This window comes from Vanessa cardui, chromosome 8, assembly GCF_905220365.1.
Source record: "Vanessa cardui chromosome 8, ilVanCard2.1, whole genome shotgun sequence".
Lineage (NCBI taxonomy): Eukaryota > Metazoa > Arthropoda > Insecta > Lepidoptera > Nymphalidae > Vanessa > Vanessa cardui.
In genome coordinates this window covers 12,232,410-12,247,560 of record NC_061130.1, presented here as the reverse complement: position 1 = coordinate 12,247,560, position 15,151 = coordinate 12,232,410, and the positions used below count along the sequence as shown (strand labels likewise).

The 15,151-nt window shown below is 31.5% G+C and overlaps 1 protein-coding gene across 2 annotated transcripts; it reads right to left on the bottom strand.

Moving 5' to 3' along the window:
• Nucleotides 1-2,328: 2,328 nt before the first annotated feature.
• LOC124532007 (gastrula zinc finger protein XlCGF46.1-like) lies at nucleotides 2,329-11,910 on the bottom strand. Of its 2 annotated transcripts, none has more exons than XM_047106623.1 (8): nucleotides 11,669-11,910; nucleotides 11,358-11,486; nucleotides 10,844-11,195; nucleotides 9,725-9,871; nucleotides 7,374-7,500; nucleotides 5,789-6,010; nucleotides 3,859-3,967; nucleotides 2,329-2,883 (listed from the first exon to the last, which is right to left on the bottom strand). In XM_047106623.1, exons 1-8 carry the CDS (start codon nucleotides 11,807-11,809, stop codon nucleotides 2,410-2,412), a joined length of 1,701 nt encoding a protein of 566 aa, XP_046962579.1. In that variant the 5' UTR covers nucleotides 11,810-11,910; the 3' UTR covers nucleotides 2,329-2,409. The 2 variants fall into 2 exon arrangements, with proteins under 2 accessions (XP_046962579.1, XP_046962580.1); XM_047106624.1 differs by having other exon boundaries at nucleotides 10,844-11,224; nucleotides 11,669-11,809.
• Between the last annotated feature and the right edge of the window lie 3,241 nt (nucleotides 11,911-15,151).

Here is a 15,151-nt window from a genome sequence, read left to right as displayed (position 1 = left end):
CCAAGTAACTACAGGCATTAGAGACGTAACGTTTCAATTCCCAGGGTTGCTGGTGTATTGGCGCCATTTTTTACGGACGGTAGTGCCAGTTACCGTCAGGTAAAGTATATGCTCGTCCGCCTACATATATGAAAATTACTTAACGAATAATATTTTAATTCTTTTTAACAGACCACAGAGGACACACTTAGTTATTCTCTATGTTTGACTACTAATTACACAGTATACTATTATTAGCGAGATATATTTATAGACAATTTTAATACTTCTTACTGATTGTTATATCCTTTACGGTTCGTAAGATAATCTCTCAAGATGTTATGTTCACATGTAAGGTTGATGTATCACACAGAATATCGCCTCGCTGTGCACCCACTGTCTTCGCCGCGCGCCAATTCATATATCCTGATTTTCCCGCGCTTTGCAACATGTGTCATTCTATATGACAGATGCATAACCACAAAAATATTTATTTTATTATTAAAAATTCATAAACAATATTAATCTTATACTCATTAATATGTTATTATATATCTGATTGCAATAAATCTGTACTTACAACTGTTATAATTTATTGTAATATTAGAAAATGTCTTATTGTATAAACAACATAAAAACATAACTATGTCTATGTATTCAATTACGGTAAATAAGTTACTGGCAAGTATTAGTCTCAGAATATTATGATGGTATGTCTTCATTGAAAATTAAATAGACTTTTTCCATGGATACAAAATCTTAAATTTCTTATCTCTTAAATCTTTACTTCTTATTATTATATTAAAGTCATCAAAGGAGCTGTCTGATATTTATTTGATAGAATAGAAGTAAAAATTATAGAGATTGGTTATTCAGCTTTTGCTGAAATTTAAAAAAAAATGTTAATTATTATTGCACGATGTTTTACTATTAATCTGAAGTATTGTTTTGTCAATTAATGTCAACAAGGGTTAGTAAAACGAAATAAATAAATATATTTTATCTATCTAACCGAAAAATAAAATGTATCATACCCGGAAGTCATAATAATGTTGGAGATCAAAGAAATCGGCTTTTAATTTTAATTCGGTAGTTAATTATAGCTTATACCGGGCTTATATATAATTAGTCAGTTAAGATATTATCTTTTTTTTCCAACTCAGTCAACAGTATCCAACATCCAGTGTAACATATTTGTGTAAAAACGCCACGGAACGTTGCTGTTAAATTCGACCTTGAAATTTGACATACCGCCAAAATATTGCCACTCCAAATAATTTCCTTGTAATTAAACGTACCGTACGAAATATAACCTAAAATAATCTTATATAACTAAAAATAATATTTCGTGTAATTAAATAAATAATTTAATATTATTATTGTTTTTAATAAACTGTCAAACTAGTCATACTGCCTTGAATTGATTATCCAGCAAAATCCCATACCCATTTCTTCAAATTGCTTATTAGCAAATATTCTATGTATTTTTAAGCTGGCCTTTATTTTTATATTCTTTCTGTTACGCAGCATAAGCAAAAAGTAGAATTTCATTAATGGAATATCGTATCGAACTTGACTAAAATGTACGTTACAAAGTAATTTCTAAACGAGCAGCCTCCAGAGTGCCTAGGGCACTGCCTCCGGTCAAGCGAAGATTGCCGCACAGGGAAGGTTTGATTGGGAAAATCTTTGGAAGAAGTAGTCACGCATAGCGACATCTACCCCATAAACTAAGCTCTCCTTTGACAAAACAAACCAATAAGTACGAATGTATGTGTAATCAACTACCGAGCCAGCTTAAATATATGGAGGCGCTCTGGATAAGTGCTTGTTGAATTATATATAAAACATGAAACACTTCTAATTTTCTTTATCAAAAGTGAAGTTTCTAGGAAACACTTCAATTAAAACACTTCGGTACTTTTGAATCTCTTAATGAAACTAATTTGAAAATTTGATAAATCATACGGCTCTTTTAATATTATCGTTGGCTCCAACTAAGTGACGTAATTAATTTAGACTAATGTCGTTCAATTAGGAATTTTGTCGTCTGAGAGATGAAAAATTTTGTGGTTCAAATGAAATACTTGATATAAATAATAATAATAAACTTTTTGTAAAGAAATAATTCATGTTCTATTTTTAATTCCCTTATCATTAAGGATAATGTTCAAACAATTAAATCGAATTTGGTTGCTTTATAAAATAATATTACGAATTGTAATCATAAACAAATCTATTGATTAAAGTTTTATTTTTAAACTTAGACTATTAGTAAAGTAAATATATAAATAAAAGAAAATTATAAAGGATATTATTAGAAACCAAAATAAAACAAACGATGCACTTAAAACGGATTTATTAAATCATTTCTTACCGCATTATTCAACAGTATTCATACAAAAACTGACATTTAAAAATTTGAAGCGACTAGTTTTCCGATTCCGCGCCATGAGTGCTTTTGTGTTGCGTTGCGTGTTCCAACAAAGTCTTCTTTTGATGAAAAGATCGTTCGCAGTGCACACATTTGTACGCTCGGACACCCGTGTGAACGCTGCGGTGTCTCCTCAACTGCGTCGACGTCGGAAAACCTTTGCCGCAATCAACACATTTATGGGGCATAAAACCCGTGTGGCTTCGCATGTGTAGATTCAACTGCCCTTTGGCTTTATATCGCGACCCGCAAACTTCACAAGTATGAGGTCTCTCGCCGGTGTGCCAGAACATATGTTTTTTTAATACTTTCTGCGATACAAAAGGCTTGGAGCACACTTCACATGTGAATGGTTTGTCTTTTGCGAGATTCCTTAAATGAAGTTCTAACTTCGTCTGACTTTTGTAAGTTTTATCGCAGTGGTTACATTTCACCGGATGAATCACGGTATGTAAATTCTTTATATGGTCCTAAAAATAGATTTAGCGTGAATAATCGATAATATGCTTCATATTTAAGAGCTAGCGCGAGATGGCCAAATGATAAGGACAAACAAATATTAACCGAAAAATGCGGCTTAAAGCCCGAGCAATAAGTTTGGAATTTTCGGTACTTAATATGAGTTTATAATTCATCTCATCTGTGGCGCTGAAGGAAAACATTATGAGGATATCTAAATACACCAGGCCCTAGTTTATTTGAAATACATGATCATGATATGTTTACATATAATTAAAACAATCTTTATTGTCTAATTGCTAATGCCAATAAATTAAAGACCAATATACCGAACACGATACGCTAAATTAATTAGTTTATAGCTTCAGTAATTGTATCGATTAAATTCATTTTGTATCTATGTGTAGTGGAAGGTTTTAAATTGATTCGGTATGAACTCGATTAACACGAAGCCGTTATAGCGAATTACACCAATGGCGAGCCCATTTATCAATGGTTTTACAACAACCAAAGCTACATCAATCAACAAAGATTGTAGTAAAATACAGAAATTACAATATATTTTTCGATAGGATGCAATAACAAAAGTTTATTTTAATAAAATGTCATCTGATGGTAAGTGGTCACCACCGTCCATAGATATTGGCAGTTTGTAAGAAATATTAACCATCATTCAAATCTCTAAGGCGCCACCAACCTTTCCAAGTAAAATGTTGCCTTTTATTGCCTACCCTTAAAATGGAACACAAACCCGCTAAGTAATTCTGTCTACGTAAAGTTCTGTAGTAATACATACCTAGACAGTCTTGCACAACGCCCTACCAGTAATCAAAAGAGTTTCTATCATATCAAAATAAAACAGTGAGTTTTCAACAAAGGCATTATTTTAAGCCACAAGATAAGCGAGAGCTAAAATAATAAATGCCAGCTTTGAACAATAAAATATTGAGTTGAGGAAAACCACTTAAAATAGAAATGGAACGTACCTTTAAACCGGACATTCTCCTGAAACCTTTCCCACATGTTTCGCAAACGAATAGCCTCACATCCGTGTGGTAAATTAGATGTGATTTGATTTCGTTTTTGTATAAAAATCTGCGAACAAGAATTTTGGCAGTGTGCTTTAAATTCAATAATATCAAAGCTTGAGACAAAGTAGGTCATGACCTATCAGAATTAATTAGGTATTAAGGTCGATCGTAGACTCTGATATGATTAGAGTTACCTGTTAATTATTTTAGAGGATAATATTCTTACTGTCAAAATGTAAACTATACTGCGTAATTTCATAGAAAAGCTAAGGTTCGATTATTTAAACGACGGACCATGCACGGTGTACATATTTTCGGATTTAATGTTTAGTATTTTATTTTTTAATACTGTTTAATAATCTTCATTAGAAATTGTTTGTTAACCATTGAAATTTTGGTAGGGTAAAAAAACTTTGCCAAAAATTTTTTTTTCGAGTTAGTTTAATAAATATTTATCTCCTCAATCTGAGAATAACGCTTCTATTTTTAAAGACTAAAATTAAGATCGTCTAAAGAAATATTATATGACAACACTGCTCTTCACGTAGATTATTCTACGAACGGTTACCGAATGACGTTGCGGTCGTAAGAGCATGAGTGATGTTGAACGCCCAGAACATCCGAATGATATCATAACAGACGAAGTACTAATAAAATTTACGATTTAGTTTCGCAGTAATAACCACGGAATATGTGAGAAATATTCAATAAAATCTCAAGGAATATTTAATAGAATTTAAAAGGAACATGGGTAACAAAAAAGGAATATACATAGATAATATTTCGTATGCTTGTGTCAAGTCTTGAGGAGATTAAAAATGGCACGGCAAAATGTGTGCACATGAGGCAAATTTTGGACTAAAAAAGAAACCGTTTTTATATGGTATATGTTGGCGGACGAGCATATGGGCCACCTGATGGTAAGTGGTCGCCATCACCCGTAGACAATGACGCTTTAAGAAATATTAAATATTCCTTACATCATCAATGTGCCACCAACCTTGGGAACTAAGAAGTTATGTCCCCTGTGCCTGTCGTTACACTGGCTCACTCACCCTTCAAACCGGAACACAACAATACTGAGTACTGTTATTTGGCGGTAGAATAACTGATGAGTGGGGGGTACCTACCCAGACGGGCTTGCACAAAGCCCTACCACCAAGAAATTTTTTAAGACTATATTGTTTGGTTTTATACATTCTGTATTTCCGTATATGAAAGCTCACTATCGTTTTACGTATCTAGCACCTAGGAACCAACCCAATTATTCATATTCTATATACAGTTCTTATGAATTGTACAGTGTAGTGTTTATGACACAAATTATTTATGACTTATTTTTCTCCCCAACAATTTTTCCCAATTGATCATCTTGTAACGTGCAACTTAGGTAAATTACCCACGAATATTGGTTTAGACTTTATTAACTAGTAGATAAGGTTCAGAGTTGATATGAGGAGATGTAAATTATATTTTTATCCCGTCAAAACCAGAGTGAAGCGATATAATGCTGTATTCGTTGAAAACATTTGAGTTAATGATGGACTTCCTTCATGTAAAAAAATCAAACCGGTATTTTCATTTTTTTACAGTAAATGGATAAGTAAAACCAGTATATTTCATACCATTTTAGTAACAATTTTATCTATTTTTTATAATATAGGTAGGTAATGAGTCATCTGATAAGTAAGTAGTTACCACCACTAAAATATATTTACATATATTGTATGAAATATTGACCATCCTTTACTCAGCGTTTAATATTTCTGTAGTTAGACTAGCTCAACCTTCCCATAGTTGTACTCCACAGTGAGGCTTGCCCTAGTATTGTATGAGGTTTCTATGAATGAGAAAATAGATCCAACCAATCGACACAGCTACTTACTTCCTTCCACAGTGATCGCAAATAAACAAACTATTTTCGTTGTGAAGTCGTTCGTGTTTCCTCCAAGTATTGAATTTTCTAAAAGTTTTATTGCATATAGAACAAAGACCACCCGCTTTTTGTAAATGTACCGATCTGAAATGAAACTGAAGGGATGGAACCGAAGCCTTCTTCTTTTTACAAGCGTGACAGAATAATTTCATTTTGGGACAATGTTCAAAACTGAAAATAAAAAATAGTGTAATAAAGTTTTATAAGAAAAACTGCAACATATACTTTTAGTTTTAGAGTCATAAAGCTCCACTTGATTCGAATATTAATTTAACAAAAACAGTTTTAACTTTTTATAACACTATTGTAACTGTAGCTTGGGACCAATCATTATCTTTGGTGCGTTTTGGTACGAAAGGAGATCCAAAAGCACGCAGACTGAAAGTGTTAGGAGTTGATGTAAATAAACAAACAATTATTCTATCAATTACATTTTGTACATTGGATCCCTTTCAGATTTTGCTGAAAACACCTCCTGGGCTAAGTTTTCCACCAAAAAAAGCTAATTGAAATTTTTTTTACAGTAAAAAGATATTCACTGTAGACATTTGGACTACACGGTGGACGAAAAGCAGTTCCAACCCGTATTTGTGTAATGCAACTGCTGCGAATCCGGGTTTTGTCTTGCCAAAAGCAAAATACCTTTAGGAAATTATTGTCGTTTATTTTACTTGTTAAAATTATTTCAGTGTCCTTTTCTTTATTATCGTTTATTAAAATATCTACATGACCTTTCAACTGTAGCTAACTTTCTCGCTCTTTTCAATAACTTCAGATTCTTAATGGTTTGACATACATATGTACCTATGCATGGGAGCTTGCTTTGACAATGACCCAAACGGATGGTTTCATTACTTTAGGCTGATATAACATATGTATCTCGTTCTACTCATAATCCGTCAAAACAAAAAATAAGTCAAAACTTACTGTATAATTTAAATGAATTCCCAATTAAAATGATACCAAGCAAGATACCTTCCCCCTAAGTCTTTTCTCTCCATTATGCTAACTTTTGACCTCCTTTCGTATAAATATAATTAGCTAATCATTTTATGAATTATTAATAATAAAACCCTTTTCATGAAAATAACAACTATTTTGCGATTAAAAATTTCAATTACATAGACTACGAACAGTTCAAATTCATTTCAATGATTAAATAAACATTTACAATATTAAAATACGTAAAAAAAAGATTCCGAAATCAAGTGGATTTGTAGCAAGATATTTATTTACAATACCTACAAATTACTATTTCCCAACACTTCGACCAACTTGAACATGTTTTACAGCAAATCCTTTTTTAAATCCAGTAAGTACTTTTTGCATAATCTACGTTGAGCAGAATGCAAAATAAAAATGGTAATTTTATCGCTGTTGGTTCGACGAACAAAATGTTAAAGATATTTCTATATCTAGAAACTGAAGTATTCAGTGATTTTATTTTGGGAATCATCGCACGTGTCTTTAGCATAATATATTTTAGGCAAAACTAACACATTGACATGGAACAATTAAAAATAGCTTACTATACCTATGGGTTATCATATCTGCGAAGTCTCGGCCACAATAATTGCACAATTGACATTGCAAATCATTGTTTGACCAATGTTCATCCATGTGATTCGTGATGTCGGAGGTAAAGGGCGTGTTACATAAACCTAAAACATTATCACGAATATTAGTAACTATTACTTACTATATATGCCTGTGATGACTGCATCTTCATCTAGAAAGGCGAGGATGCTTTTAGCAACGCTTTTACAGATTATACCTACTCCTACCTATATATACCTACTTACAATAAATAAGGGCATCTGTTTAAAACGCTGGTTCAGAGCGCGGACGTCCGACCCAAGCCTGAGACATGGCGACACGGTAGCGATTAACAGATTTAGAGATACAAGACACTTGCCGCGCGAGTAAAACCCCATCGCACGCGCCCGCGCCTCTTATGCTATTTATCAATACAAATACAGACATGCGACCGTTCACCCGCACGATTTTTAACTTTTTTTTCTCGCTGGAAAATCGCATTAGCCACTTCCCCCACATGAGGGAAAGTTGGGGGGTACTATACTATACATACATAAGAATTGATAACCTCCTCTTTTTGGAAGTCGGTTAAAAACGTAACTATTATAATATATACTATACATATTAAAAATGTAACATAAAGTTACAGTTGACCTGCAATAGGCAAAGCAAAGTTTGTTTTTAATTTTTTTTAAATAACTTTAATCAAGTATTGCCATAATTAAATATACAATTTACTACTAATGTCGTTCTAGACAAAGTTAGTCCGCTTTTGGACAATTAAATATTTTTGTTTTTCTTTTCAAACCTACGGAATTGTACGCTTAGTAATGATAATAAATTGATAATAAATATATAGACATTTTACTGCCAATATCAGAATAATTAATTATAAGTGGGCGTATATTCAAAGTATTGTTCACAAATTCAGTAAAGTTTTAATTAAGCAAATCAATCACAGATAATTTCACAGTAGCTATAAATATCTTTATGTTAAAATATCACAAACACATATAAACACTAAATCTATTTAAAATACAGACTGTTGGAAATTAGCGATTCGTCGCATACGTGGTGCGCGGGAAATCTTAAATGTAACTGCATTCAAGATGGCTGCCTCGCTACCAGCGCCGCGACGCTTCACTAGAGCGCCGTTCGACTTCCATTGACACTCTTTTCCAGCCAGTACGAAAAACAAGATGGCGCACCATGCGCCGTCAAATACATCATTACGATGTATCATTTATTTTTTTTAAATAGAAAAACAAAAGATAAACAGCAATTTCTGATGTTCGTGTACTTATTAATATTATTAAAAGCAAAAAGAGGTTTTAGCCAGCATTATCCTGTCAACGAATAATAAAAAAACATCGTCGTCACGCCACTATGGTTTTTCTTTGTGAATTAGTTCCTTTTATATCTATAATACTTTTATTTAAATAAAATCTTTCAGAGCTTTTATTTCTTATGTAAAAATATCTACGGATCTACCATTAAGGTAGTTTATTTATCTTAGCTTAGTTATTGTGGTCATTCGCATTAAGATAAATTTACGGCACCCAGAGTAGGGGAGGATTCTTAGATCAAGGGATTATGACTATAAACGCATGGAAACGTCTCAAAGCTGGAACTCTTTCCTCTTGAGAAGGAGTTCCGGAGCTAATAGCACAGCAATTCATTATGTATTTACGAACATCGAGAGTGCATGAATCGCAAAAATATAACATTTATTTAAAGCACGGTAAAGAAGATTGGATATAAATTGGTCAGAGTTTAATACTTTCATGACGCATGAAAAAAAATTGTAACGCAATATATGTATATATACGACATCACAAAAATTATAAGAACTATTTTATTATATTATATTGCACGAAAACAATCAATACTTATAAAATGGGTTTTTAAAGTTACGAGATTTTTTTTCGAAATTCCATGGGCTCGTAAGTTGAGTGCGATATTAACACACTAAAACCTCTGTGGTCTCTGTGGTGTGGCCTCTACAAAGACAATAGAGCCTACGAAATCATCTTTGTATAACAAATCCAGGCCCCTACATAACCTAGCTTCGCACATAATCAATTCTGCTATTTACCGGTAATGATCTAGATCGAGGCGATTCTCATGGCCATTTCGACATCATGTCGTGTTCGACATGTGTCATAGTAACACTAAATTTAAGTTAGTATCTCTAAACTTAAGAAGTAATAATTCTTACTAAAGTTCACAACAGTCAATATACCTGATTTAATGGGTAGTAACTCTACATTGTCAGATGTCATTGTGATAGGATGTAGATGAGTATAAATTAAAAAATATTTATTGATATCTATATGAGTCAAAACTTACCACACATAGTCAATGATATTTGTTTCTTTTTAGTTTTAGAATCTTCTAATTTTGTTTCTTTATTTTTATTCACTTCTATACTTATATGTTTAATGTCATTTTTATAACATACATTCATCATATGTGTCACTAGCCATTTGTGATTTCCTAAAAATTGACTATACATTAATTACAGAACCTCACACCACTCACATCAACAATATTAAGCAGAATGTACTACTTAAAAAAATTAATTCCACATACATTATTTAATTCTGTTAAATAAATAACAGCAAAGTATATCATTACATAAAACAAAAAAAAATAAGGTGTCGCCAACAGCACTAAAAAACGTCACATTCTAAGGTCCTACATACATATACATATTTATAAAAGATACTAAGTATGTACTTATAATAAAAATCGAAGATCTATGGTATCTGTGCTAAAAATATGCTAAAATTTGTTGGAATTAATTTTAGAATATGTTATTCAAACAATTTGTTGACACAACTCTTATTTACAAAGTCTTTTTATCTGAAAAAAAAAACCATAAAACAACCTCTTAATAGTTCCCGAGGGGAACTGTTTTAGAATTAAGTAAGAATATTTAAGCCTTACACAATTTGATAACAAACAAGCTACAAAGACCTTAAAAGCAACTAAGTAACTGTAAATTTCCCACTGCTGGGATAAGGCCTCCTCTTCCATTAAGGAGAGGTATTGGAAGATATTCCACCACACTGTTCCAATGCGGGTTGATGGAATACATGTGTGGCAAAATTTCTATGAAATTAGACACATGCAGGTTTCCTCACTATGTTTTCCTTCACCGCTGGACCGGCACCGCATATTATAAACACAAATTAAGCACACTACAGCAAGCAAGCAAGAGCAAAGAACTTAATAAAAACAAAGCTATAAGGTATTTTTTACTTGTTTAAACAAGTACAAGATTACACAATTGATAAAAAAAAATTATAAACCTCTGGAATTTAATGGTTAAGTCAGATGATATATCAGATACCCAAGGTCGTAAACCCTCCAGGGACTCACACAAAATTCACCGAAAAAAGTAGGAAAATTTCAGTTGGATACAGAACTAAGAATATTAATGTATATAAAGAGAATATAACTTACTGTATTCCTTCTTACATTTTTCACATTGATATTTTTTTACTTTGTTTAAAATATCATTAGTGTCTAAGTGAAATGAGTTTTCATTCAGTTGCAAACATCCTTTTTCATCATTTGTATCATTTCCTACATCTGTTCTTTGGTGATTATTATTATCATTTTCAACTACACTTTTATCATTAATCATGTTAGTGATAATATTTTTACCCTCCGAATCACAAGTATGTTGAGGAATATCATGTTTTGATATTTTGTTGTCATGCTCAAAATGTCCATTAATGTGATTTTCTTCATGAAATATATTTTCAGTATTCTCACATTTAATAACTTCTTCCTTTACCACTAGATTGCATTTCTAAAACAGTCATTGCTATTTGTACTCCACTAAAATAATGAATAACGCTCATACACACTTTTCATAATATTTTGTTCATTAAAGTCGTTACCATACCTACCACTAGCTACATCCAGTAAGCACCATTAAATAAACAACAATTATTTATTAATTCAAACGTACCTGATTATTCTCATACAATGAATTCCAATGTTCTTCGGATTCCAGACATTTTTGTTTAAATTTTACATAATTGTTTATATTATCTGCGCACTTAAAACATAACCTTTTTGGAGGACATTGGATGTTAATCTAAAATTACAGTATTTATATTGTAGTGCAGGTATTCAGTATTGTAAACTATGAAACAAATTTTACTATTCAACAAGTATCTTCTACATTACTAATTTTTCTATTGAATATTAAAACAATATTGTAGTCTATAAATAAAATGTTCTAGAACTTTGTATAGTTTTAAAATTAATAATACTCACAGATATGCCAACACAATATTCAAACCAATGTAGTATGTTTTGATCATTACTAAGATCTATTCCTCCAATTGAGTCATTATCCAAGCATATACGACATGAGTCAGAACAATTTGACGGTTTATGGTCAAATAAAATCGACATTTTTAATTTCTTTGAACATAAAATATATATAAAATTTCAATACTATTATTGTATGTAAACAAACTTTTATCATTCGCAGTTCAATCGTTGTCAAATGTCAAGTAACAACTTGGGTGCTGTCACTTATAAACATCACTGAGTACTTGAAATTCGTTACAGACTATAATATAAGAAACAATATAACTCGCTAACGACATAAAAGTACTTAATAGGTATATTAAAACGGTATGTCATTATATTCATTACAATTATGAAAGTGCCTATTTTTAATTTAGTAAGCGCTACTTAATAATACTAATAGCAACTAGCGATTATTTCAAGTACCAACTAAATGGTACCTAATATTTTTTTAAGAACAAAAGTACCTTTTTGTTTAGGTTTAGGTTAATAAATGTGTATTTCTTTTGTTTTTATAATATATCATTATACCACCCTTAATTGGTTGTCATAATATCAATCTTTTCACAATAAATACTTGATAAATAGTCAATTTCGTATATAATATTTATTATAATAATAATAAATTAATAATGTAAGATATATAATAATAATAATAAATTAAACTGACACAGAATATTATACAGTTACATATTGCTCGACGTTCTCATAGAGTAAATAAGAATGTTAAGTAAAAATGAAGGGGTACCTACAACGTTGAAATAAAAAAGTCTCAATATTGGCACTGAGAACAATTATTATATTGCTACCGTAAGTATCATAGATAAAATATTTGTATGTTTATTAATTAATTATTCCAATATTTGTTATATTGTTAACATTAATTTATTTGAATAACATTGATTTAATGTATTGTGTTTTTGTTTTGACTTTTATTTTGATATAATGTTAGTGTAACAGACACGTCAACAAAATAACTTTCCTGTCAATCAAATGTGAAAAGAGAAAACAATGTGTCTTACGGAAAAAAGTTTTTATTTTTTATATAATGTTTCCTTTTTTTAACTGTCAGTTGGTACCTATTATTTTGTGGGTCAGTGCCGTTTAAGTACCAATAATTATTTAAAAAATGTAGCGAATTGTACACCTTTAAATATCTATATTCTATATCATCAACCGACTTCAAAAAGGAGGAGGTTATCAATTCGTCTGTATTTTTTTTTTTATTTTAAGATTTGGCAAGTAATTCCGTAATATGACAGATAATATAAATGTATTTTTAAGTTTAGGCTTAAATCACAAAATTTTATTTTACTTTTAATCTCGATCGCAAAGCCTTCAGCAAAGTGATGCTGGAGGCGGATAATACATAGAAGTTGCGACATCATTTCTGGGCTACAAACAAAGTATGTGTATCGTGTGCACTATACAGAGTTTTTATTTATTATTTATTTCTAAATAAAGCTATAGAGGTCATAAATTGTGCGAATAGCCCTCTTCGGTAGAGTTGCAACGATTTATAAAGGTATATAAATTACACCGTGAACCGGATGAAATGAAAATAACCAGAAAAATAATTGAGTACGAATGTGGAAGATTCGAAAAAGAATATTTAATTTCAATAAAATTGCGTTAACGTTGGTGTGTATTATATACGTATTTCGGTTTTGCAATGATATCCATAGCATGAATGTGAAAATAGAGACGATAATAATTAGAAACAATTGTTACTACCAAATCAACATTAGCATACCATTATGATTAAATACCCAGATACGTTGCTTATTTAAGGGATAGCTAGTCCCTAGATGTGTCGATGATCCTCATTATAAACGGAAACATCCGCAATGCTGCATGTATCTATAATTATAATAACAAGATAGCATTAACAATACTATGTTTATAATGTTCTCAGAATGTACCTTCAATCTAGCATTCTTGCCACCGCGCCACACTTTCATGATTTGTACGGCAACTATTTTTTATTCATATTTCTATATATACGAGTATACGGCCCTAATATTAATAATTCTTATTTATACTAATATTGAAGCAAGCTCGGGCTTCGGACACTGTTTATTTGATGTGTAGTGTGTATAACCGACCAGGAGGCTTAGGTACCTGATAAAGAAAATCGAAGGACATGCAGATGCCATGCCGGCTTTACAGAAATAAGTAAATATTTTTCTTGAATGTTCTCAAACCGTATCGGTTCCGAAAAACCGTCGGCTAAAGTTGGTTCTATAAAATTATTGTAAGAGGTAAAAAATGGTTTAAAAAACTCTCTGTATTTTTGTACTTCTAGTAGGTGCCAATTTTTATTACTCCAATTTTTAGTATTTCCCCGGACCCATTTGGCTCCAATGTGATACAACCCCTAATAAATAATATACAAGTACGGATATATTCTACCTTTTTCACTTTTTAAAGGGGTAATGTAAGGGGTGGAAACAAGCCCTTTTGAAGCATTTTTGTCACAAATTGAATTACGAGTAGACAAATCCACTGGTTTTGTAGTTAATAATGGAATAAATAAAGAAAAGTTACGACATTATGAGGTATTAAAGATTTTATTCAAATATGATATACATTATGGCAAATTTTCGCGAGTAGTTTTCTAACTCAAACTTTCATTTACAGCTCTTTTATATGTGCATAATTAGTAGTCGTCCGCGGCTACGCATGAGTTTTAGGGTGTTGGTTGTCATGTGTTAGGCAAAAAAGTAGTCCTATCTTGGAGTTAAACTTTCCTTCAAACCAAATTTTGTTCAGAGCAGCGGTTTGGTGGTGAAAGAGCGATAGACTGCCAGTCAGACACAGTTACTTTCACATTTAAAATATTAATATAGATAGGTAATCTGTCTAAGTTTTCAGACATGTTAAAACGTTGTTTTTAAGTAACTAAATCAATGTTATAAATACAATAAAGTTTGACATATTGCTTATTGATGTCTATCGTATGTCATTATATATCGTTATTGTAACCTACTTTCACCTTAGATAAAGGTCGTGTTGATATCGTCTGCATTCAGTACCCCAAATTAGAATATCATAGCAAAATATAGACCTTATGCTCTGGCCGTATCTTAAATGTGTATAAATTGTATGAACTTTAGGAAAAGCAATCTTGTTATATTTATTGAAGTCGTTATATTTTATAAAATTAAAGAAATTCATAACTAAATTAAGCGGACAAAACTGTGTGAACATTAAAGACCAAAAAACAGTTGGCAATGGGCGGACAAATTTGCTGAAAGCATGTTTATTAGCGTATCACTTTTTCTGTTACAATTGAATTAGAGCATTACATGAATGATCTGAGATTGCCCAGTGGTTAGAACGCGTGCATCTAAACCGATGATTGCTGGTTCAAGTCCAGGAAAGCACCACTATATATATGTGCTTAATTTGTGTTTATAATTCATCTCGTTCTCGGCGGTGAAG

Coding starts and splice junctions, on each gene's coding strand:
- LOC124532007 (XM_047106623.1), bottom strand. CDS start 11,809: ATGTCGATTTTATTTGACCATAAACCGTCAAATTGTTCTGACTCATGT. Junction 11,196..11,357: donor CATTGTATGAGAATAATCAG/GTACGTTTGAAT, acceptor TGACTGTTTTAG/AAATGCAATCTAGTGGTAAA. Junction 6,011..7,373: donor GCAGATATGATAACCCATAG/GTATAGTAAGCT, acceptor TTTTATTTTCAG/TTTTGAACATTGTCCCAAAA.